Source organism: Cololabis saira, chromosome 8 (assembly GCF_033807715.1).
Source record: "Cololabis saira isolate AMF1-May2022 chromosome 8, fColSai1.1, whole genome shotgun sequence".
In the NCBI taxonomy this organism is placed as follows: Eukaryota; Metazoa; Chordata; class Actinopteri; order Beloniformes; family Belonidae; genus Cololabis; species Cololabis saira.
The window spans coordinates 34,049,378-34,073,996 of record NC_084594.1 but is presented as its reverse complement, the minus strand read 5'-3'; the positions used below and the strand labels follow the sequence as shown (position 1 = coordinate 34,073,996).

The window sequence follows — 24,619 nt, the reverse complement described above, 5'->3', positions numbered from 1 at the left end:
ACAGCTGCAGCCATAGTTACAAAATCTTGTGTATCTATTGAAATTACACCGTCAGGAAAAAAAAGCATAACTGCAATGACACGAGCCTACACATGTAATCACCTGTGAAGAAAGAAACACTTTTAGCTTGAATTTTCTCAGTTAAGAGCCTGTACATTAAATGTAATTTGTGCCACTTAGGTATCTAAGTTATGCAAAAGCAAATCTTATTGGTTCCTTTATGAGCATGCATCTTAATGCACACAATAAGCTTGAATGTCATATCTCAGTTGTTGGAATTTATCGCTGCATAAAAAGTGGTGAGAAATATAAACAGATGTCTAGAGCAATGAAAGGAATAATGATATAGAGACCCCCCAACGACATGTCAGGATATATGTACTTCAATAATGTCCAAGTTATTGGGGGCAAAGAAGCAAGGCTGCCAAGGCGCCTATACTGTGTTTCAACGTTTCTACCATCATTCAACATCTTTTTCTTTTATCTTCTACAGCGGAGTCAGCGCCTCCATGAATCATACTAAGAAACTGAGACGGGTACGGTACCCTCAGTTTTTTCCACAAAGCTTCATGTCATTACCTTAAACATCCAAAGTTTGCTTTTGTTTGTGTTTCTGGATGTTTCTGGATTTTGCTGAAATCTAATGACTCTATGCCATCAATTTCTACTGAATGCCCATCATTTTGGATTTAATGGTAAAAAAATAAAAATAAAATACAGGCAACAATTTTTGTCTTATTTTGACCAAAACTGTGATCATCAGCAATCATTTTGAGTGTGTACTGTGTCACAGCAACAGTATCAAAAACCCAGTTTGGTACGCGTTTGGAAAAAAAATATATATATATAAGACACAAGGCAATATTTGAAGTGCTGTGCTCTTGCTATTGTTGTATTTTTCTCCAAAAAGGAAAAATTGCAGTATACAAACTCTGGATTTGTAATTTATTGAAAACTTTCTTTTCAAGTAGTGATAAGTGTCAATTTTTTTGTTTCCCCTGATAATTTTGAAAGTAAAACAGGCACCAGTTATTTGCCTTTCATAAAATAACTGAGGTTTTCTTATTTTCAGACAGATCTGAATGAACCAACATGTAAACAGTGAAACTAGTCGATAATTGTAAACTTAATATGTGGAATGGTAGTAATCATTATATAAAAAATGTGTTCGATAGACTGAACACCTACATCACTGTTTTCTGCTGGACTGGATTTCACTGAACTGTTACCAAGTCAGCCAGAACAGAATGAGTATTAGACTTCATCAAACTCAATTATCTGGATCAAACTCAATTATCCAGAAAAATTTTGCAATAACTAGAAAGAATGAGGTGTGAAGCAACTAGAAATAATTACAAAATATAAAGTGAATACTTCTTGTATTCCAGTATAGATGTCCAAAATCAAAATGATCTTTATGTTTAGTTCTTCTAAACTGTGAGAATAATACACCAACTTAAAAGGATTATTTTAAGTGAAAAATACACGGGTGTGTAAAAAGCTTCGGATCTCTTTAGTGTTGGGCAATAATAAAATAATTTTCTGGTCCTTTTTATGTTTGAAAATAGATGAATGAAAACTCAAATGGACAAATGACATAAACTATTTAAATTATTTAGCATAAAGCAGAGCCGAGCTGTAGAGCAGTGTGTTAAAAAGGGGCAACTCTATGTGTGTATAAATGTCTGTGTTTATTTCATCTGCCTTCATAGTCATTGTTAGTATTTTAAATATATTTTTATGGCATGCCATGAAACTGACATGTATGTGGATCTAACTTCAACTGAGAGCACTGGCCGGCTCTTTGAAGGACTCCTTGATCATCATTATCCAGTATCTAATGAGCTAACTAATGAAACAAGTTTGTCTGGATGTAACTTCAACTCACTTAAACTGAGAGCATGTCTAGCTCTCGGAAGGACTTCATTAACATCATTATCCAGAATCTAATGAGCTAATGTTGATCTGTTAATGGAATATTAATGAACATGCTCGTGACATTGCACCAATAGCTCCTAAAGAGGCTTGCTGAACAATTAAGTCTCATTCTTTCTATAGCTATACTGTGTGTGGAGGCGTGAGAGTGTGCACGTGTGCGTGTGTGTAAAAAAAAGGAGGCGAGCAGACTGGACAGAGCACTACTTTGATCTTCTACATAACAGAAGCACCTACAAAGGCTTCCATGCAGCCTGCTGCATTGTTCTCCAGAGGGGGGGCTATAGCTCTTAAAACCATTATCATTATCCCCCACACAATAACGTTTCCATCACCTTTTTCTAAGAACACAGATCACCACTGTATATGGCTATACTGCTTGCCAGATTGAATTTTGTCACTCTGTGATCCCATGAACTTCAGAGTCTACAGCCCAGATTATCTCTCCTGTGGCCCCAGGGCAGGCATTTCCTATATGGGCCCCACCTCACTGTCATGGTCACTGATCTGTTCTCCACAAAGACTGACCAGAAAAACCTAATTCAGCTCTGGCAAAAAAATTCACAACTGATATTAGTCAGATTAAGCTCAGCTGGGCAGGGACCTTGACTTTGGGGACGGTTGCATATGCGACCCACCGCAACTGCTCACTTTGTATCTTGCACACAAAGTGCACACACAAAGTTGTGTCCGCTCTTGTCACTGTGATATATACAGTACTCGAGTTGTAAAAAAGAATCAGGGGGGATGGTGGATTTTATCATATGGGGACAGATAATTTGTGCTGATTACAAATAATATAATATATTACAAATAATAGCAGTGACCAAAACACCTGCAGAAATACTGCAGGAATGACATAGCAGCAGTTAAATGCAGCCTTCTGTAAGCTTTAAATATCCACTGGGCTTACATCAAATACATCAAAACACAACAATAAAAAACAGTTTTATGAACTTATCAATATGACTCTGTCCTTCACAGGATAAGTAAAATGAATCACTGCAAAAACTCAAAATCTTAACAAAAATATTTGTCTTATTTCTAGTTAAAATGTCTCATTTTAGTAAAAAAAATCTCATTACACTTAAAACAAGACTCATCACTGGAAAAAAACAACAATTTTCACCTGTTTTAAGTAAATTTTCACTTGAAATAAGTAGAAAAATCTGCCAGTGGAACAAGATTTTTTTGCTTGCAATAAGAAGATAAATGTTGTCCCACTGGCAGATTTTCCTACTTATTTCAAGTGAAAATTTACTTGAAACAGGTGAAAATTGTCAAATAAGTTATTTTTCTGGTGATGACTCTAAATGTTAAAATAGCAGTAAAACCACATTAATTGATGAAATGACATAAGGGATGGAAAGGGGGGATGACAGTTTTACAAGGGGGATGATTTTGACCGTTTTTATTTCAGGGGGGGGATGCCATCCCCCCTCATCCCCCCTCAACTCCAGTACTGGATATATAACGGAAGTGATTTCAATGTAGCGGAGTACCTTGCTGTGCAGATCCCGCCCCTCGCTGGGGAGAGCTGGTTCACGGGCTGGAGCACCAGCGCACTCCTCTGCTGGAGCAAGCCCACCCCTCTCTCTACAGTATGCATGGTCGCCAGGGACTCCGCGGAGCGCTCTCGTCCCAGCAGTGTTCTTCTTCCCCGGCCGCAAACCAGCTACTCAAGAGCCGAGGGCAATAACAACAACTGGATGTTGCAGGCGGACGAGCGGAGGAGGAAAGCCCGGAGTCATTGCAGGAGCACAGCCTTTCTACAGGAATACTGCCTCTCTCTCATTTGAACGTGGACAATCATGCATGTGCTCTTCTGGGGCTTGGGGTTCCTACTATTCCCTGATTTCTTGAATGTAGTTGCATCTACGGGGAGACTGCTGTTGAATTCAAGCACAGGTATAGTATACCCTTCTAACTTTTTATATATATATATATATATATATATATATATATATATATATATATATATATATATATATATATATATATATATATATATATATATATATATATATATATATATATATATATATATATATATATATATATATATATATATATATATATATATATATATATGAGAATGAATGAGTTTTCAGTGCCAAGGACCCGGTCTTTTTTGGATGCCTAAAGTGCACCCAATGACCTTTTTCCTGCAAAACAACAGATTCAGATCAGGAGCCCAGTCTGCATCATAATCTATTCATTGACACATCAACGTGCTGATTCGTAGTACAAGTGCAGACAAACTTTTTTTTTTTTTTTTTTTTTTTCTGGGGGGGGATTCTTCTTTTTTTCATTGCATTGTCATTCCTTGTGTGTCCTTGTTCTTTTTCCGCAGTAAAAGAAGAGATCGGCGCGTATGAGATTGTAACACCGGTGCGGGTTAATGAAGCCGGTGACAAGTTCCCAACCAGCGTGCACTTCAAGAGAAAAAGGCGAAGTGTGGCGACCGAGGAGGACGCCGGTAATGCCACGGACCACTGGGCCTCGCCGAACATCCACTACAGAATCAGCGCGTTCGGACAGAGCTATCACCTCAACCTGACGCTGGACTGGGGATTTATCGCACCTCTCTACACTGTGAGCGTCCTCGGGCTGAACCGAGGAGATAACCACACACACACGGGTTTTGCAGAAGATGCGGGGGCAGAAGAGGAGGAAGAAGAGGAGGAAGAAGAGGATACGGAGTTAAGGCACTGTTTCTATAGAGGACATGTAAATGCACAGGCGCAACACGCCGCGATCATCAGTTTGTGCTCCGGACTGGTGAGTTTTTTTACGCACGGTCTGAACCGGCTGTGTGATTGTGTTTACGAGCCATTAACTGCTTACACAAGGCTTGAATGGCTCCCCCTCAAAATTTGCCATGAAAAAAGTCATTTCAAACTTTGCGCGCAGCCCACCTTTTTTGGTATAACCAGGCGTACTTTATTATCGCGGCTCGGAGCGTGTTTTTTTTGCAGTCTGAAAGACAGACAGGCGCGCAGAAGTTAAAAGCGGTGTAGATATTGTGGAACTGCGCTGCCTTTTTTGATTTTTGATCTCAAAAGTCCCTATCGGGTGCTGATCTCTATATCCATTGGCTGTTTTCACTTTTAACGGTCAGTAACAGCTTCCTTCCACACGGTCTCCCGGTAGTCGGTGACGTCTTTACGCACGAGCACGGGCAGTGCTGACGTCATCACGACGTGATTCCAGCTCCCAGGACTGCTGATGTGTTCAAGTATGAAGCCTGAGTTATGGTTCCGCGTTAAATCGACGCAGAGCCTACGGCGTAGGTTTACGCGGCGACGCGCACCGTACGTGCGTAGGGTCTGCGTCGGTGTAACGAGGAACCATAAATCAGCCATGAGTTGCGCTGGGGATCACAAGTGCACTCAGTTTGTTCATAAAGAAACCACGTTGACGTAACAGATATAAATCATGGGTCCACTTTTAATCAAATGGGAAGGAGAAGAGCTTTAGGGAATAACGTTGACATTTAGGGGTTTATTTGTCTAAAAGCTTTGACGATATCCATTGTAAAACAGACATGGATGTTTTTTCGGTACACCACAGTCCAGCACTATGAAAGGAAAGGAAAAAATGTTCACATTTAGAAATACAACCCCCCCCCCACCACGACTATTATGGTTGTCCAAAGCAAATGCACGAGCAGTCAAATGTGCACGGCTTGGCTCTCACCCTATCTGAAACATCACAGACCTCCAAGTTAGGCAGTCACGGTAAACGTGCCTCTTACAGCGCATGTAACGGGCCTTTCACACGCTTGTTAAGAACATACCTTCTCAGTGTTTTCTTGATACACATCACAGATCAGCTTTGATTCTTTCGCTCCCGTCCTCGGATAATTCCTACGCGCACGCAAATTCCCCGGCTTCATCTATTTATGAGAGCACTTTTGTCAGCACATGACTTAGCAGCTGTCAGGATTTGTACTTCATTGCTGTTTGCTATAAATATGTAAAAAAATTGCTCTCAATTAGTGTAGCGTGGCAACCCAGTCAGCTCACTGGACAAATATATTTGACACATACGGCCTCTGGTCTCATTTTACAGCTTCTTCTGTGTTTGTTCATCTTGATTTCTACAGAGGAATAAGTGTTTGCAGAAACTAGATTTATGGAGATTAACTGCTGTGTACTTTTTCTTTTTTCCCTTATCTAGCTTGGCACTTTCAGGTCTCCAGATGGGGAGTACTTTGTGGAACCCCTACATAGCTATCAAGGGGAACACTACGAAGAGGAGCACACCAAACCTCATATCGTGTACAGGAAGCGTGCAGCCGAGAAACGCGAATCCGAGGAAACCTCAGTGTGTGACACTTCAGGTGCGGTGCATAGCAAAGATGAGTTTTCGTGCAGCTTTGACAGTTTGACAAGTCCCCACATTAGGTGCAACACTCTTATCTCCACACATTCAATCAAAAAAAAAAACACTGTCAATCTGTACAATCTGTCTACGATCAGTGTTAACCTCGCCACTCACAGAGTGCCCTCAACAGACAGCTGACCTAAATATCTGCTCCAGTCACACCTCAACCTCTTACTGGCATTACCCCACACCGCTGCCTGCAAGCATGGACCTCCCAGCTGCTGTGTTTAAAAACAGTGTGCATGTGGTTGGTTCGAGTTCATTTAGCTCTTCTAGGGGATATTTGTGGTTTGTGAACAGAGACTTGTCATATGTGAGCGTAAGTTCACGGAGCCTGGTTCTCATGGACATAATCAGGTCTGATCTCTGAGAGTCATGTAGTCTTCCCTATCAGCTGCAACAGGAGCCGATTATGCAACCGAACCAGACATATCGAGATGTTACAGCAACTAATCTGGATTCATTAGTGCACGCCAACACGTATGGACATGCCGGGATGTCTTACAGCAGTTTGAAAGGCAATTAAAGAAGAAGAGGGGCTTTTTTCCTTAGTGTAAAAAGAAAGAAAGAATCTTTCAAAGTCTTGCAAAGAATCTTTCTTCCTTACAGTATAGATATTAATGAATTAGCTCAGTGTATTTTAAACATATTTCCTTGGATAAATGAGAATATGCTAAAAGCTTGGGACAGAAATATCCTGGCTGGATCACGTCACACAGTGCATCGCACAGCGTCTGCAGCTGCAGCTGCAGCACAGGAGTGAGGAAGCTTTCCAGCTCTCACACAGGAAAAATCATTTGGAAGTTCACCCCTGTATCATCCATCTCAGTTTACTGGCTGAACTTCCTGTTGACTCTTGTACTTCCTCTGCTTTTTTGATAAGAAAGTTAGACCCACTGCAATGAGCATTTAGTGTAAACTGTAATAATAGCAAAGTGATGCCAACTTGAAACAGTCAAATAATCAAAACCAAGAAAATAAATGTGCAAATATTTGCTCTTTGTGTGCTGGAGATGGCTTTGCAGATGTTTGGTTTCTTTGTGCATTGTGCCTGACAGGCTCCGAGCTCATACTGTAAGTGCACTGATGTGCACCTGATTTGATGTAATGGCTCTGAGCTTGCACGTTGTGTGATAACGTACAGCCTCTCTCAGTTTTAAGGTTTTACCCGTTAGGATATAATAATAATGATGATGGAAAATGAGCTGGTCCCGTCCAAGTCTTAACATTCTGTAAAATTACCTGTTTTTCTCAAAGGATATTGTTCAAGGGGTCTTGATGTTGTTCAGATGCTACTTTGCAAACCTAAGCCAGCTCCCATTTCCTTTTTGGAGAGAAAAAGTTTCTGTGTCCAAACTAGTCATACTGGTTCAGTCTTTTTCTAATCGCGCTGACATGACCTTTAACGTTTAACATGCTAACTGAGCCTGGTTGAATCGGACCTGAAGCCCCTCGGGTATTACACAATTCGTCTGAGAATTGTACTGTCCGACCAAGGTGGACTTGCCCGGATATCCACTCCTGGGAAGACTGGTGATTGTCGTGAGTGTAGAATGGTGGACTCCAGATTATATGTAGACGGTCTTTTATACTCTGGGATACTTCACTTTTCCACACACGACTTCTCGGTTTTGGCTTTGTCAAATAAACATTAACAAGATTTAATGTCATCATTTCATATGTTATCCATCTTAAGTTGTTTTCACCTAATTCCAGGGTTGGTTTGGAGCAGATTGTTTCCATTAGGTCTTACTGATCCATAGGAACTGGAAGAGGGTGTACTTCCTTTTATCACACGGCCGTAATTTCCATCCCGTTTTAGTTCCCTTATATGCTTACAGGGACCTCCACTGATGAACCAGACTCCTACAGCTCACTCTGACACCTGCGCTGCTGCACTAATAGAGATCCACGTATAGAGGGGTCTGCTGAAAAGAGAACTGGCCATCAGGGGCTTCGTTGCCACGTCACGACTAAAAGCAGCTTTGAAAAAAGGTTTTGCTGCTCAGCTGTTAAGCTGCCTCATTAGTGTACGTGCCCAGTTTTTTTTATGGCCGGGCTCCAGGGATAGAGCTTACCTTCCCTGAACTCTTTGACCCCTTCTCTACCCTTTTATCAAAGGGGAAGGTGAGAAAAAAAATCTACTGCCGTCATCTGTCAGCACATTTTTTTTTTTTGACCAGCAATACACATGACGGAGAAATCACCTCATGCATCTAAATTTTTTGAAACCATAAACCACAACTGTAGCTTAATTGTAACCACATCCTCTTGACAAACAGTGATTTATATCTTGTCTTTTTTTTTTTTCCTTTTTTTTAATGAATGAATGTGCTTCACTTCAGCTCTGCATCTGTGTATATTTTTACACGCCTCATTCCCTCTGGCTTCTCACTGTAGGACACAAACACAGACATAAGAGACACAAGCTGAAGAGAGGGCCGGCGGGGCCCGGGGTCGTCGCCGACGTCGCCGCCGTCTCCGACGCGGCCCCGGCGGTCAGCGCGGGGATCCTCGGCGACCTGGAGTCTCTGACCGCCAGCCTGGCCGGCAAAGTTTCGCTCACATCAGAGCGCATCGGTGCTAGCACTCGACCGTCAAACGATAGCAGCACTGACTCAGGACCTCACAGGAGATCAAAGCGCTTCCTCTCCTACCCACGCTTTGTTGAAGTCATGCTGGTGGCCGACAACAAAATGGTGGAGCATCACGGCAGCAACCTCCAGCACTACATCCTCACACTCATGTCTATTGTAAGTCCCCGCTCCCAATTAGGGCTGTTCGATTTTGCCCAAAAATAAAATCTCGATTTTTTTCTCTCAAAATCCGATTTTCGATTACGATTATTTTGTGAATTGACAAAAGGCAAAGAAATGATTTCAAATATGCTGTTTTTTTATTGAACATTTGCCCCATTGGGCTTTAAGTGCAAACTTTGCTCTTATTAAACCAAAAATGAATGAATAAAGTGCAAAACTCTGTAAAATAAGTTGGAAAAAAGTTTTAAAAATTATAATAAAATATAAAGTTTTATCTCTGGAAAAAAAATCAGCACTTGCAAACATACAGTAAGTTATATTTCCAATTAAATAAAACAAGACATTTTCTAATTAAACTAAACTGGGTCTTTGCATGCTAAATAATAATGCAACCCATGAAGGAGGTAGAGGTGTGTAATGTCAGTCATTACATTTGCTATTCACATTTGCAAGTTTTTTGCAAGGAACACGAGCCGGTCTACGGCATCTGGCTTGAGGGATGCCCGGTGGCATGTTACAACGCCCCCTCCTACACTAAAGAGCCTCTCAGATGGGGCACTTGTCGCAGGTATTGAGAGGTATTTCCATCAATCATTAATATGGTATCAATCATTAATATGTGTGCAGACAAAGTAAAAAAAAAAAAAAAAAAAACGTGAAAAATCGATTTTATGAGTTTGACGTTTTAACATCGTTCTAATTACATAATCGCGATTACGATTTAAAATCGATTAATCGAACAGCCCTACTCCCAATGTTTAGGTGGATGGAAAGTGGGAGTATCCCGCTCTCCTTTTCACAAGAACTCACTTGAAGCGACGGCTGCATACGTGTGCTTTAGTATATAGCGCGTATGTACCTGTTTAATTCTGCTGTTTTGTGCCGCCGGGTCGGCCCGCGAGCCTCTGGAGGAGGGTTTGTGGGAGGGGAAAGGGCAGGCCAGGGCACGGGTAAACAGCTCTTTCAAAAGGCCAGAGGAAAGAGAGGGCATTTTGAGGATAAGCTTGTCTGACAGCTTGATGAATGTTAAAAGAATAAGCGCAGGTATGTCACAAATACCACACATTATCAGCCACTTCAAATGCCAGCTTCCACAGGTTTGTGGGCCTGCCGCTCCTCAGGGGGGAGTCTGAGATGGCCTATATTATTCTCTTCTTGGCAAAGGCTGCCATCTCCTCAGGGGCTCAGGCCTTTATCAGCTTGATCCTCCACTCATGCAAATTCTCTAATACTGCCTTGAAACTGCAGACAGACAGAGAATCAGAAAGTCCCTGAGTCAGCAGCTGCGTCTTTTAAAAGACATTCATAATGATCTCCTCAATTATCATTAAAGGAGATGCTTTATGAAAGCAAAGATTTTGCTGACAAGTTATGAATAACTCAAAAACTCAGCCGTAACACCACCTTGTCTCTCTGTTTCAAATCCCCCAAGTGTCATTAATAGTGCTGTCAGGCGGTTAAAAAAATACATCTAATTAATTACAGGATTTATAATTAATTAATCTAATTAATCGCATTTTAATCTTATATCTGCTAAAGGTCCCCAAATAAAGAATTAGAATTCTAGGACATTGCAAAATTGCAGTGCATGACTAATCAATTGAATACACTAAGAAGACAAGATTTGAAATCCACATTTTTATTGGTGAAGTGTGTTTCATAAATGAAATTCAAAAGAAAAAGCTCAAGCACATCAGCAAACCAATTAGGCCAGGTGCATTATTCAAAAATGTAATGCAAATACAGTTAAATAAATAAAATTCTGAAATAAAATGAGGCTTAGTCTCAAATAGGCACTTAAGCAGACTCTCAATTCAAAATTAAACTAAAGCTGACTCAATACAGCAATTCAAGTACTAGTACCTGTAACATTTACAGTGGAACTTGTCCTGACATGTTTATCGTCTAAATGATAATTCAGGCTGGAGCAGCTCTGGTGATAGGAAAATTCTTTTTTACAAAATGTACAAATCACCGCATTGTTGATGATAGTCCCTTCTTCTTTCTTTTTATACATAAACTTAGACAAGATTTGCTGGCCTCACTCACCTGAGTCGCGTCCACATCTGTCACCCTGCTTTGTTTGTTTGACTAGCAGCAGATGGGAAGTGACCTGCCACTGCCAAGTGGCCCACGGGTCCCTCAATAGGCCAGATTTAAAATACTCGCGCATTTTGCCACTCATAATTAATTGCGTTAATTTTCATAACGCATTAATTATCAGTTTAATTAATTAATCTAATTAACGCGCTAAACTGACAGCCCTAGTCATTAAGTATCATTAAGTGTCATTAGTTCAGATTTGAGGTGTACTGTGACATCAAATACCTAGATTAGAGTAGAATATCCGGCCTACCCATCTTCATTTCCACCTCGCTTCATATTATGCTGCATTGGCTGCAGCGCTGATCTGGACAGCACAAAGCTGTAACACCAGTTTTAAAGAAGGAGCACAGCGTGGATGACGCCTAAAAGCAGCTTTGCTTTTGTACTCTATCTCTTTGTTATTTGGACCAAAACCATGTCACAAACGTCTATCTAGTACCTCAGGAATCACAGGCCTTTGAAAAAGGACATAATATATGTCCTTTAAAACCAGTGTTATGGTTGAAATGATTTGTAACATTTTGTTTTATTTGTCTACATTAAGGTTTCTTCCATCTACAAGGACCCCAGCATCGGCAACCTGATTAATGTAGTGATAGTGAAATTAGTGATAATAAACAACGAGCTGGTAAGAGCGCAATCTTTGTTCCCTAATCTCCGTCAACACGAATATAAAGATTTGTACACTGTTTTTAATGGAAGGTCATCTGTTTTTGAATGTTTTTCAGGAAGGTCCCGTCATTTCATTTAATGCACAGACCACTTTAAAGAACTTCTGCATCTGGCAGCAGAGCCAGAACATACTGGACGATAACCACCACGCACATCATGACACCGCCATCCTCATCACCAGGTGGGAGGAAAACACCTAGCAGTTCACCCTCTGCAGTACACCATAAATGATCTTCTAAGTCTCTGAAATGTACAAATATCCAATAAACTACATGTTCAGTACACAAAAAAAGGTTGATCAAAGACTCAGACGTGGTGAAAACCCAGATCATGTCAAAATAGGAGAGATGTTCCTGCGTATGACAATGACCTAATGTCCTCATCTTCCCCACAGGCAGGACATCTGCAGAGCCAGGGATAAGTGTGACACCTTGGGTAAGTGGACACGCGGTGGTCGTGTCGGGAAGGACGTGACGGCAGTGTTTTTGGAAGACTGAAGCCGGTCTCTCGTTGCTCAGGTCTGGCAGAGTTGGGCACGGTGTGCGATCCGTACAGGAGCTGCAGCATCAGCGAGGACAACGGACTCAGCACCGCCTTCACTATCGCCCACGAGCTGGGCCATGTGTAAGTGGAGCAGATGTCTGCTGGTTGTTTGAACCAGATCACCCTCAACACGTGAAGGTCTTGGCTTACCTTAGACATTGGGAGAGCTTCAAACGTCCGGCTCAGGATTCACACATGCGAACCAAAGAATGTTAGACATTTGGACAACACAGCACTTTATACATACTTTAATTTTGATCTTTATTTTGTGATGGTTTGATGTATATTATGAGGCCCCGTTTACACGTAGCAAAAACGGTGGTGTTTTCATGCGTTTTGGCCGTTCATTTACACGAAAACGAAGCTCAAAGTCACCAAAAACTATCATTTCTGAAAACAGAAGGGAAACTGACATTTATTCTTCAGAACGCCACATTATGCGACATGTCATGTCATGTCATGTGTGCGACCTGTGTTTACAATTAGTTTGGCCACCGTCAATATTTTCTTGTATTTTACCTGTTTTATATTCTAAAGTCACACTTAAAAGTAACTCCACTTCTCTGTCACTCCAAACGAACGACTCTCGTTCCATCTTGGAAGTAACTGGAAGTTACTCGTGTCATTTGTTGACGTTTTTTTCCAGGATTCTGATTGGCTAGCATGACTTTATCCTTCTCGTTACACTGCCCCCTGTAGGTTTGGCTGCTCATAGCACCATACCAGCGTATTTATGCAGGTTCGTGTAAATTATGGTATTTTTCAAAACATAGAGGGGGAAATATCCGTTTTTGTAAATACCCAGCTATGTGTAAACGTGGCCTGAGCCAGATCCCCCAAAAGAAATGACTGTTTTACATTTTTTGCAACTGCTTGGTTGCCCTTGTGCAAACTCGCCATCGGCCAAAGTCCTGAGTCACCCTGAGCCGGGGGCCATTAGCCCTGTACAGTGGAGACTGTTACGGACCATAACCGCCCTCGTCACCGCTAACAGACTTTCCTACCTAACCCTAAACAAAATGTGGGATTATTGAATTCCACATTTATCCGCATCAACCTGTGATAGCATGCCTGAGTACAAAGCTGGGTGTTATTTGGTCCCTGTCAGGCGGGCAGCTCCGTAGCAGGCAGTGTGATGCTGTTCTTGTGAACCATCAACGGGGATTGCCTCCGTTCCCCCCACGGCGGCTTTTCTTTTAGTCTCACTCTTTACATTGGAATTTTTCTCCCAGTTTTAACACGATTGAATATCGTGCCCCTTTCTTTCCAAATGCCCTACGGACCAGCGGTACAAAAGCGCTGCGTTATTTCCAGTGGCAGCTGAAAAGGGATGTTTGAATACAAAAGATGAGGCTGAAATGATCCTCTCTGTTCCTTTGAGAATCAAAAGGACATGGCGACATTAAGGTGGCGCCCAGAAGCAATACGGAGGTGTTTATCGTTCTTTGTGTAGCTTTTGCTGCAAACCCAGAACTAGCAGGATTGTTTGGAAAAGTAACGTTTTCTTTGTCGGTGCAAGCCTTTATATATCGACAGCTTGTTTTCCTCCCTGTTCCCTGCCAGGTTCAACATGCCTCACGATGACAGTAACAAGTGTAAGGAGGATGGAGCTAAGATACAACAACACGTGATGGCTCCCACGCTTAATTACAACACAAACCCTTGGATGTGGTCCAAGTGTAGCAGGAAGTACATCACAGAGTTCCTCGAGTATGTCATACTGTTTTGTTTATCACTCTTACAACATTTCTATTTCAAAGCTGTACAGATTTCATGAGCGTGCTTCCATGAACACAAACACAGTTACCTTTATGGTTGCAACGGCCAAATTCAGATGTAATAAAAGGAAGATCAAGGCTGAGAGCTGCGGCAGCTTTTCCGTCTCCTCTCTGCCAAGAGCTCCTGCTCAGGAGCGAGTACAAGGCATATTTGGTGTTCTCCCTAACCCCTCCCCACCCTCCATCCCTGAGATTTAGTGATCACAAGTTACTCTTTAAAGCTAGTTGAATATAAGTAGAAGCACGTCAAGATGTGTATACAGAAAAATGACCACTCCCGCTGTACTGAGTGTGTTTTCTGTCTGTTTGTGTCTCTTGTTTTTTCTCCTTTTTTCTTTAAGTCATTTTATTTTTATTTCTTAATAGCACAGGATATGGTGAGTGCTTGCTCGACGAGCCCATTTCTAGGCCGTACAGTCTCTCGCAGCAGCTGCCCGGGCGGGTATACAATGTCAATCAACAGTGCGAATTGATATTTGGCCCGGGGACGCAGGTGTGTCCTTATATGGTGAGTGGCGTCAGAGCGAGGGTTCAAACTGTCGCGCTGCCAGTGTGCCATGTCTCAGGGAAGCCCCGAGTTATGATTAAGTGCTACCAAGGTTCTCTGCTGAAACTGAAACTTTTAAAGTCACTTTGCCGAGTTAAACATCATGTTGATAGGACTTCAAACAACAGCACATATAAATGCAATATACACTATCTGATTGATGTAATAACTTGGAATAATCATGAGTATGAATTAAGGCTGTTCGATTTTGCCCAAAAATTAAATCTCTATTTTTTTCTCTCAAAATCCGATTTTCGATTACGATTACGATTATTTTGTGAATTGACAAAAGGCAAAGAAATGATTTCAAATATGCTGTTTTTTATTGAACATTTGCCCCATTGGGCTTTAAGTGCAAACTTTGCTCTTATTAAACCAAAAATGAATGAATAAAGTGCAAAACTCTGTAAAATAAGTTGAAAAAAAGGTTTAAAAAATATAATAAAATATAAAGTTTTATCTCTGAAAAAAAAATCAGCAAATCAGCACTTGCAAACATGCAGCAAGTTATATTTCCAATTAAATAAACATTTTCTAATTAAACTAAACTGGGTCTTTGCATGCTAAATAATAATGCAACCCATGAAGGAGGTAAAGGTGTGTAATGGGGCACTTGTTGCAGGTATTGAGAGGTATTTCCATCAATCATTAATATGGTATCAATCATTAATATGTGTGCAGACAAGGTAAAAAAAAAAAAAAAAGTGAAAAACCGATTTTACGATTTTCATGTTTTAACATCGTTCTAATTACATAATCGCGATTACGATTTAAAATCGATTAATCGAACAGCCCTAGTATGAATCATGAATATCATCAGAAATGGACTCCTTCTGAAATCATCAAACAAATATATATGTTTTTTAGTTTGTTTTTTAGATGAATAATGCAGTAAAGTCAAGACTACACAGTAATAATAATGATGAGTAGCCTGAAGGACGGTGGAGGCTGAGAAACACATGCTGAAGCTGCCTGTATTAAAGACAGCGATACATAAATTAAGTTTCTGATTGGAAATATGAGATTCATGCGCCTTGTCTTGTTGTGACTGCAGTTTTAAGTGTTACCGCTGAATGCACGTGCCTGTGTGTGCTTGACAGACTCAGTGCAGGAGGCTGTGGTGCACGAGTCCAGAGGGAGCCCAGCGCGGCTGCAGGACGCAGCACATGCCATGGGCAGATGGCACTGACTGTTCCGACGGAAAGGTAAGGGTGAAACGAGGACCCCTGCCTTTAAAACACGTCATTTTTATAACACAGTAAGACTAAAACTTACTTTTACAAGCTTAAAATTGAGGATGAATGTATCAATGCAGCATTTCTCCCCCTCTACAGGACTCCAGTTGATACTCACATGGCTCTATTATCTCACAACTCCAACCGTGTTTCCTTGTTTGGTTTTGATGTTGCCACCTTTCCACTGATTCATGACCATGAAATTGTTCACAGGTGTTAAAATTAGTGCAAAATGAAAAAAGAAAACACATTTTCAAGCACTCGCCAAGAATCCAGTTGCAGTTGGAACGTGTAAACCCACGGTCACGTTGTCGACGCCAGCATTTATGAGGCCGGGGGATGATTTGTCTCGGCCAAGGTTTTTATTCGGGTGGTTCTAACTGTTTGCTTCCTCTGAGTGAGAGTGAGGGGACCTGACATCCACACGCTCCGCCAGCTGCACACACATGCTAAACCTTTCTGTGTCTGAGCCGATCCCTCATGCCATGCCCTGCCAGACCACACAGGGGGAAGGTGAAGCCTGTTTGTTGAACACTGTCATGTTTTGAGCTGAGCATTTATTCATTGTGCATAACATTTTTTAGTCTCCCCTCCACCCAAACACAGCTGTGTGATATGTTCTTCAGTCCCCCCTTTTTTTTCCATGTGTAACACTAATTTCTCCCAGATTAGCATCAAAGCCCAGGAGACAGACAGACCTGCTGCCAGATTCATGGATAGGATTCTAACTTTGTTCTTCTGCTTGCTTAAATCCCTTAATCTCTTCTATTCCTTCTGTGTATGGTGTTTTCATTGATAAGCCTCAGTCCTACCTGTTTTTCCATTGCAGCACTGCAAGCACGGCCTGTGCATCGTCAAAGAGCCTGACGCCACACCCGTGGAAGGAGCTTGGGGAGTCTGGAGTCCTTTCGGTACCTGTTCGCGGACATGTGGTGGCGGAATCAAGATCGCTATGCGCGAATGCAACCGACCCGTGTGAGTGGCCCGTTTCTCTGTAGTCATGCACGCTTGGTGGACCTTGTCTCTATCTTAGCTGCCAAAGTCAATGTTCCATGGATCAAACCTTCTCAAGGGGAGTCTTTCCATAGCAAATATCCATCATATCAGGCTCTCTAGATAGCAGGTCCTACTGGGCCGTTTCCTTAAATGCAGACATCACGTAGGCTGCCTTGATCGCTGCCTTTCATCCTGGATTCATAGACGAAAGAAGAAAGTGCCGTTCAAAGACAATGAACTAGAAAAACACTCACAGACTCTGGGTGTGATGGAGGAGAGGAGAGAGGAAGTGTGCAGGTAGATGATACGAGTAGAAAAGCAGAGTTATTGGTTCTAGTAAATGGAATTGGTTGTTTTTTGACCAGGTTGTCTTTTTATCTGCGATATTGGTGCAGATCCAGTGTTTTCCCTAAAGCCAATAGATCATATGAACAGCCCTGAGAAATTCAATTCAAGGCGCAGGGTCAGAAAGTACATCAGCGTAGAGCCCTGGGTAATCTCAAGCAGTTTTCTGGTCAGTAAGCATATCATAATGATGATGTCACCAGGAAGCCTGCCTTTGATGTCCCACTTTTTCACTTCAGTGACCCAAAGATAGAATTATACAGCCCGTAATGTGAAAATAAGCAGTAGAGGGACATCAGATCCACTCTTAACAGTCATTAGAGAACAGCACTGCTGAGCATGGCCAGAGGCTGAGAAGCTCAGAGTAAAGGTAGCAGAGCACGCGTGCAGAGGCCTCTGCTATCTGTCCCTGGTTCAATGCAATTGATCAGTGTTTGGAAAAACAAAATCTGAATCAATAGTTAAGACCTTAACGTCAAATACATGGAATGGATATATCTATAGATTGCAGTCAATTTCTCTGTAGTTATAAATCCACTGGGGGGAAAAATCCATCCTGAAAGATCCACTGAGCTTATGAAGTGATGTAGTCCAGCGCTGGCTCTCTTACTTCCCCGTCTTTCTCTCTTTCTCTCAGGCCCCGCAACGGAGGAATGTATTGCGTCGGTCGGCGGATGAAGTTCCGTTCCTGTAACTCTGAGCCGTGCTCCAAGCAGAAGAAGGACTTCAGGGAGGAGCAATGCGCTGCCTTTGATGGCAGGCACTTCAATATCAACGGTCTACCTCCTAATGTTCGCTGGGTGCCCAAATACAGCGGAAGTGAGAGTCTCACGTCGGAATACAACGTCAAGCGAGCGATGATTTGAGCTGGTATCAAGACGTGTCTCTGTTTTCTCTCTGCCGTCAGTTCTGATGAAGGACAGGTGCAAGCTGTTCTGCAGGGTGGCGGGCAGCACGGCCTACTATCAGCTCAGGGACAGGGTTATCGATGGCACGCCATGCGGACCCGACACCAACGACATCTGCGTGCAGGGCCTGTGCAGGGTGAGAGTCACTGAGACACTCTCAAATGCATTGTTCAAAATCAACTACTTAAATCTCCTCATAATATCCTACTCAAATATTTTTACTATTTAAAACAATATAAATAAAACAATAAGTTGCTCATTTGCGCAGCTTCTCTTTGCTTCGAGCACTAATTCAAGCTGGTGTGTACATAACCGTAATGAGCATGTAAAGGTGACGGCTGAATGCTTGTCAGTGGTCTGTTCAGCTGCACGACACATCCCAGCGTACAGAGATGGAACTACGTGCGGGAGAGGGGGGTCATTCGCATCACCAGTAAAAGCTATTTCTGTGTGATCAACAAGCTAGAAAAGAAACTTCAAGCACCGAGAGAGCAATCGTTTAGGATAGAAAAGTCATTAAATCCAAAACATCATCTGAGATCACAGTACTGTACGCTGCTTAGAAGGGATTACTCCTCCAGTGTTGCATTAAAGGAACTTTCTTGTTTCATTCCTCCAGAGTGATTAAAGTTACCGGAAAATAATAATAACTGAAACTAACATGATGAATAAACACCAGTAACTGAGATAGAAATACAAATAAAACCCAGGGTTTTCTATTAAATGCAAAACTAAGTGAAAGAAAGTCGAATTGTGGGTAAAATGAACTCGTTTTGTGCCTTGTTTTGTTGTCGTTGTTTGTTTGTTTGTTTGGCTCTTCATATTTCTAGTCACTCAAAGAAAAGAAAAGAAAAGAAAAGAAGGACTTTTGTAATGTGTGGCATTCTTGATAGGATTCTTTCATCCTAGTTTTTTTGTCAATATCTGTAAGTTAATTCCCTGAACAACTAAAACTAACCCATTTTTAAAAACTAAAACTACTGGTGCGCCTGTTAAACCAAATAAAACTAAACGGATATAATGAAACAAATGTAAAAAATGTAAATTAAAGTGCAAAGTACTCAAAAATTGCATCCCACACACACACACATGCACACACACAACCTGGTAAGAGCCGGTCGTGATGCGACAATTACAAAAAAAAACAGATCATTTTCCTAATAGTTGGTCAGACCTTTCAAAAAGAATCAGACATGAAAATTGCATCTGTGCATTTTTGTTTCATTCATCCTGAAGCGTTTATCCGTGGTGTGGTTCTGTTTGATGTCTTCCCTGAGCAGCAAGCAGGCTGTGATCACGTACTGAACTCTAAAGCCAGGAGGGACAAGTGTGGCGTGTGCGGAGGCGACAACTCGTCCTGCAAAACGGTAGCCAGCACCTTCAACATTGTACGCTACGGTGAGCTGCAGCCTCTTTTTATTACCCCAGCAGTCTGCTTTTCAGTGCATGTAAATGACTCTTTTTTTGTTACATATATTGTCCTGTCAAATGTGTAGCTGTGCCAGCTCATCAGAAGACTAGCCCTGATGTTCTCACTTGTTTGTGTAGGCACATGACTAGGTACACTAATGATCTAAACACACAACATGCCATTTACAGGCTATAATGAAGTAGTGCGAATACCCAGTGGTGCTACAAACATAGATGTGCGTCAACACAGCTACTCAGGGAAACCAGAGGATGACAACTACCTCGGTAAGAAGGCCAAGATTATTGGTGTATTTTGGAAGGGTTTCTGATGCACGGTGCGTGTGAAGGGGATTTTCCTTGACTGTCATGTTCTGTTTCGGCTTGCCTGTTTGGGTAAATCTATCGTGTTCAGCTCTCTTTCTGAAGTTATGCACAAAAGCCAAGGAAAAGCCGACATTGAGTATAGTTTGCATGTTAATCTGTTAATGAGCCAGAACGAGGCCTGAGGGTACCATTCCAGGAAGGTCAGCCAGTTTATACGCGTCTGCGGCTCCAAATTAGCCTTATTGAGAGACGGATACATCAGTCCTAATATTCAAATTAAGTCCATGAAGAACAGTTTTTTTTTGTTAGGAATCATCATCATTCAAACTTCTCAACATGCTCTTAGGTTTTGTCACCCTTTATTGTAGCTTAAATTTTCTTTTTATCTGCGTGTAGGGATAGTCATTAGGGGCCCATATTTTTTTCTGAAAGAATACCACTCTTGACAGTCATATTATCAGTGTAATGTGTGAAACGGCAAGGAAAGAGGAGGCAGGAAATGTGCTCCATAATCGCATTAGAGTGAAAAAGTGCAGAAGACTGGTTAGTGAACAGGACGTGACGCCCCTGGATGGGACTTCTTCAGGAACAGACGAGTGTTTTAGACCAATGAGGCTTTTTACTTTACTTTACTTCTACCTCCTGCATCTTCCTGCTTGTGAATGAAACCGTCAGTGGCTGTGTGTTTCTGGTTGCATGCAGACCCAAGCTATCGTTTTTCCTCATGATTTGCATCTCCCCCAATTGTGCTCTGACTGTTAAATGCAAAGACGGCTTAATCTTTCGTCAAATGTAACTCAAATTGGTTTCTGTCTTGCTCTAGCCATATCAAATAGCCGTGGTGAATTCCTGCTTAATGGAGAATTTGTGGTCAGCATGTTCAAAAGGGAAATCAAAGTGGGAAATGCCGTCATTGAGTACAGTGGTTCTGACCATGTCATTGAGAGGATCAACTGTACTGATCGCATTGAAGAGGAGATCATTGTCCAGGTAACCGTCCTTCACACGACACCTTGGCATCCCACGCAAACTCACAAAAAGAGAGGAGTGCAAGAAATGAATGATTAATGTCAAAATGCAGCATCTTAAATCTGTTTACTTCTGTCATCTTTAAAAATGTTGAGCTTTGCTTTGGAAGATGTGGACTGTGATGAAACCCCACGATCTTACTGAGTGTTACTGTGTATCCCATTGCCTGCATTTCTCCCAGGTGCTGTCTGTCGGGAACCTTTACAACGCAAATGTCAGGTACTCCTTTAACATTCCCATAGAGGATAAACCTCAGCAGTTCTTCTGGGATGCTTATGGGCCCTGGCAGGAGTGCAGCCGGCTGTGCCAAGGTGAGGGGGAGGCACATGTGGTTAGCAAGCCTGAGTGTGAGGAAAGGTCACAGATAAACGGGGTGGTTAGGGGCAAAGATGAGATGGAAGAACGTAGACCTGCGTATGTCAGATTCAGAGATGTTGAGAGAGATTAGTCTCGCTCAATTTAACAGCTTCATGCTTTAGCATATATCTTCCGAGCGAGCGATTACAGCTCAACTTGATAGTTGAGCGGTGGCAGATTAGCTTCCAGGACAGGAGGGTAGGTGTGTGTGAGAATGTGGGTGTGTGGAGGCGGGTTGCAGGTAAACTCCAAAAGCTCTTATGTGTTATGGCTCATCTTTTTCTGTGTAAGAATGCACTCTGTGTTTTGGTGCAGCCAACAGTAGATTCTGAAGGGAAACCAAACACTTCACAGTTCACAGCAGGACAAACATTTGTCATGTAGTGCTGTCAGCACGGACACACTAAACTCTCATAGCACTGAGATGCAAAACTGTCCTCCACTGTACAGTGATGCTGTGATTCAACACAAGCGCCAATGTGAAGCACACATGGATCGCTGCTGGTGTGTAGTTTAGTCCTTAAGAGTTTTATTTTGTGTTTGAATAACTTATTTGCAGTTTAGGCCATGAATATCTACATAGATGCTATAAATCTTTTGAGTACAGGATAATAATGAAAGTGAGGAAAAAGGTTCCATGCATTATGTTTGTCAGTTTATTGTGTTCAAGGTCGCCAAAGGCTGCAGCCTGTCTTGATTAAACTCTCTTAAACATCAACAAATATGTTGCAGTGTCTGTGACAACAGATTATTTATGGTACAATCTGCAGTTCAAGCCTGTCCATTTGTGTCTTCGCAGGAGAGCGCAAGCGAAAGATTCTCTGCAGCAGAGAATCGGACAGGGTGGTGGTGTCAGACCAGCGGTGTCACGGCACAGCGAGGCCCACCGTCATCACTGAGCCCTGCAACACTGACTGCGAAGTCAGGTTTGGATGAACAATTCAAAAAGCTTTTAGCATTTGAAAATAATCCATCTAGCATGTTTGTTTTTCCTAACTCTGGATTATTTGAAATATTGAAAAAAGCGTGTGTCCCATCCGTCTCCACTCAGATGGCACGTATCCCGCAAGAGTGAGTGCAATGCCCAGTGTGGACTGGGATATCGCACTCTGGAAATATACTGCGCCAAAAACAGCCATACGGACGGAAAGACGCAGAAGATCGATGACCGCTACTGTAGCAGTCTGCGCAAGCCTGACGACAAAGAAAGTTGCCATGGAGACTGTAACCCGGGCGGCTGGGATTATTCGCCCTGGTCGGAGGTATGAATTCGTAGAAGGGATGGGGTTTCTGATCTTTTTGGAAGTTTATCCCACGGCGGTGTCTATGTAGTTACGTATGTGTGGATGCTCAAACATTTGTTCTGCAGTGCTCCAAGAGCTGCGGAGGGGGAAGCCGGCGCCGAGCAGCAGTTTGTCGGAAGACAGGTGATGCTGGTGCAGATGAGAGCAAATGCAGTCAGAGGGACAAGCTGACCACCCAACCCTGCAATGAATTCCTTTGTCCACAGTGGAAGACTGGCGACTGGTCTGAGGTCAGTTCTGCACTGGTTTGATGTTATTGCTGATATGTAACGTTTTAAATGAGATGGACACATTTTGAAAAGGGCAGGGAAAAAAGAATGTTTACAGTAAAATAGTTTTCTTTTCATTTCCTGTGGGATATGCTACATGGGACAAGTATTTGGATGCAGTCTTGAATTTGTCATTTGGGAGTTACATAAGGCTTGTGCATACACATTTCTCTGTGAGGAACATGTCAAGGTTTTTGTAAAGCTCAGAAAAAGCAAACTCTTGTGTAAATACTGTATCTTAAAGTGACCGAATCTGAAATCCAAGTGCTGATTGTGCACGTCTCGATCACTTACCCTCAGAAGGTTACTCACCACACTCCACTTCGTATGAGTGTTGGGAAAGTGGTGATTGCAGGATAAAGTCATACTTAACTGCTGCACAGTTTACACATTGTAGGGGAAGGAGCTTGCCAAACTGCAGGCATTCCAGGAATTTTTTAGATCTCCCGTGTGGTGCTGCCAAACACTTACTCTGTACTATATACATATGCTCACTCATCTACTTTTGCAACCACTCTTGTTCTGACTGCTCCGTACCACATTGATTTGCTTTGAAATCGCCATCCAAACCTTTTACCCATGACTGAACTTATATCCCACGGGACACAATGCCTGTGACATCAGGTTTTAATGTGCTGTACTCTATGTACTGTATAGCCGTGTGATGGGAAAAATGTTTCTTCCAGTGTCTGGTAACATGCGGGAAAGGCTACAAGCACCGTCAGACGTGGTGTCAGTTTGGTGAGGACCGTCTGGATGACCGCTTTTGTGGCTCATCCAAGCCTGAGTCGGTGCAGACGTGCCAGCAGCAAGAGTGTGCCTCTTGGCAAGTGGGACCATGGGGACAGGTGAGTCTCCCCTGCTTCCGTTACTTTTACTATACAGGAGACACGTGTCTGAGTTTTCAGAAGTTTTTCTTTCAGAAGAAATTAAAGCTCCACTACATAAATAAGAAAAAGAAGTGAAAAAGCAGGTTAAAATACTCACTGACCTAAATAACATATTATATTAACACTAAGAATACCAGTGGATGATCCTGTTAATTTACAATAGCTGCGTCATCATTCTCACTTCAGGGTCGAAGCCAACCGGGAAGTAACAAAAACCGTAATTCCTCTTCTGATCACTAGAGGGTGGCTCCGATAGCCAGTCCAACTCCATCTACTCGCGTAAAAAGCAGAAATAAACACATTTACAGCCTGGTTAAAAAATGGTTTCAGTAGCCGTTAGATAGATGAAAACTACTGAGGGGCAGGATTTTTTTTTTTCTAGCCATATCAGATCATTTATATAAAGCAATAATATAGCACATAGACTTTTGACACTTTTGACTTTTGATTGGCATTCAGCTTAGCCGGCGGCTAGCCATTATCTCTTCCTCATCAGTCACCATCATGCTACAGCACTCAGCGAAGAAGTGGGGCATTTAAACTGACACAGCATCGACTAAATGCAGCGGTCATTTTCTGATTTTGCCACCAAAAAGACATCCAAATCGCTGCAAATGTTTGACACCAGCTCTGCAGAACCTCCAGCGTGGATCAGCTGTAGGAGCTACTGCTGTATTTGATTGACATCAGGTGTGCTTGTTCCAGCTGGCTTTCCGCCCATTTGGCAGCTGGAGTAGCTTCAAAAGCAGTCTTTAGAAAACCTTTAAGGAAATAGTTTACTGGCTACTTTCCTGTGTGCACATGCTCACAACGTTACTGGGCG

At 42.2% G+C, this 24,619-nt stretch overlaps 1 protein-coding gene across 1 annotated transcript in view; it reads left to right on the top strand.

Moving 5' to 3' along the window:
• The first annotated feature begins 3,486 nt into the window (after positions 1 to 3,486).
• Positions 3,487 to 24,619, top strand: part of adamts9 (ADAM metallopeptidase with thrombospondin type 1 motif, 9) — a 33,699-nt gene continuing 12,566 nt past the window's right edge. The window contains exons 1-22 of the mRNA XM_061727853.1: positions 3,487 to 3,843; positions 4,289 to 4,716; positions 6,118 to 6,280; positions 8,725 to 9,077; positions 11,734 to 11,817; positions 11,918 to 12,042; positions 12,256 to 12,296; positions 12,380 to 12,485; positions 13,968 to 14,114; positions 14,549 to 14,690; positions 15,830 to 15,934; positions 16,794 to 16,939; positions 17,943 to 18,124; positions 18,213 to 18,349; positions 19,494 to 19,611; positions 19,813 to 19,908; positions 20,771 to 20,937; positions 21,158 to 21,287; positions 22,133 to 22,259; positions 22,385 to 22,595; positions 22,703 to 22,867; positions 23,593 to 23,754. Of these exons, the coding sequence (XP_061583837.1) occupies positions 3,747 to 3,843; positions 4,289 to 4,716; positions 6,118 to 6,280; positions 8,725 to 9,077; positions 11,734 to 11,817; positions 11,918 to 12,042; positions 12,256 to 12,296; positions 12,380 to 12,485; positions 13,968 to 14,114; positions 14,549 to 14,690; positions 15,830 to 15,934; positions 16,794 to 16,939; positions 17,943 to 18,124; positions 18,213 to 18,349; positions 19,494 to 19,611; positions 19,813 to 19,908; positions 20,771 to 20,937; positions 21,158 to 21,287; positions 22,133 to 22,259; positions 22,385 to 22,595; positions 22,703 to 22,867; positions 23,593 to 23,754 (3,432 nt within the window). The 5' untranslated portion in view covers positions 3,487 to 3,746. The remainder of the gene's footprint in view (positions 3,844 to 4,288; positions 4,717 to 6,117; positions 6,281 to 8,724; positions 9,078 to 11,733; positions 11,818 to 11,917; positions 12,043 to 12,255; positions 12,297 to 12,379; positions 12,486 to 13,967; positions 14,115 to 14,548; positions 14,691 to 15,829; positions 15,935 to 16,793; positions 16,940 to 17,942; positions 18,125 to 18,212; positions 18,350 to 19,493; positions 19,612 to 19,812; positions 19,909 to 20,770; positions 20,938 to 21,157; positions 21,288 to 22,132; positions 22,260 to 22,384; positions 22,596 to 22,702; positions 22,868 to 23,592; positions 23,755 to 24,619) is intronic.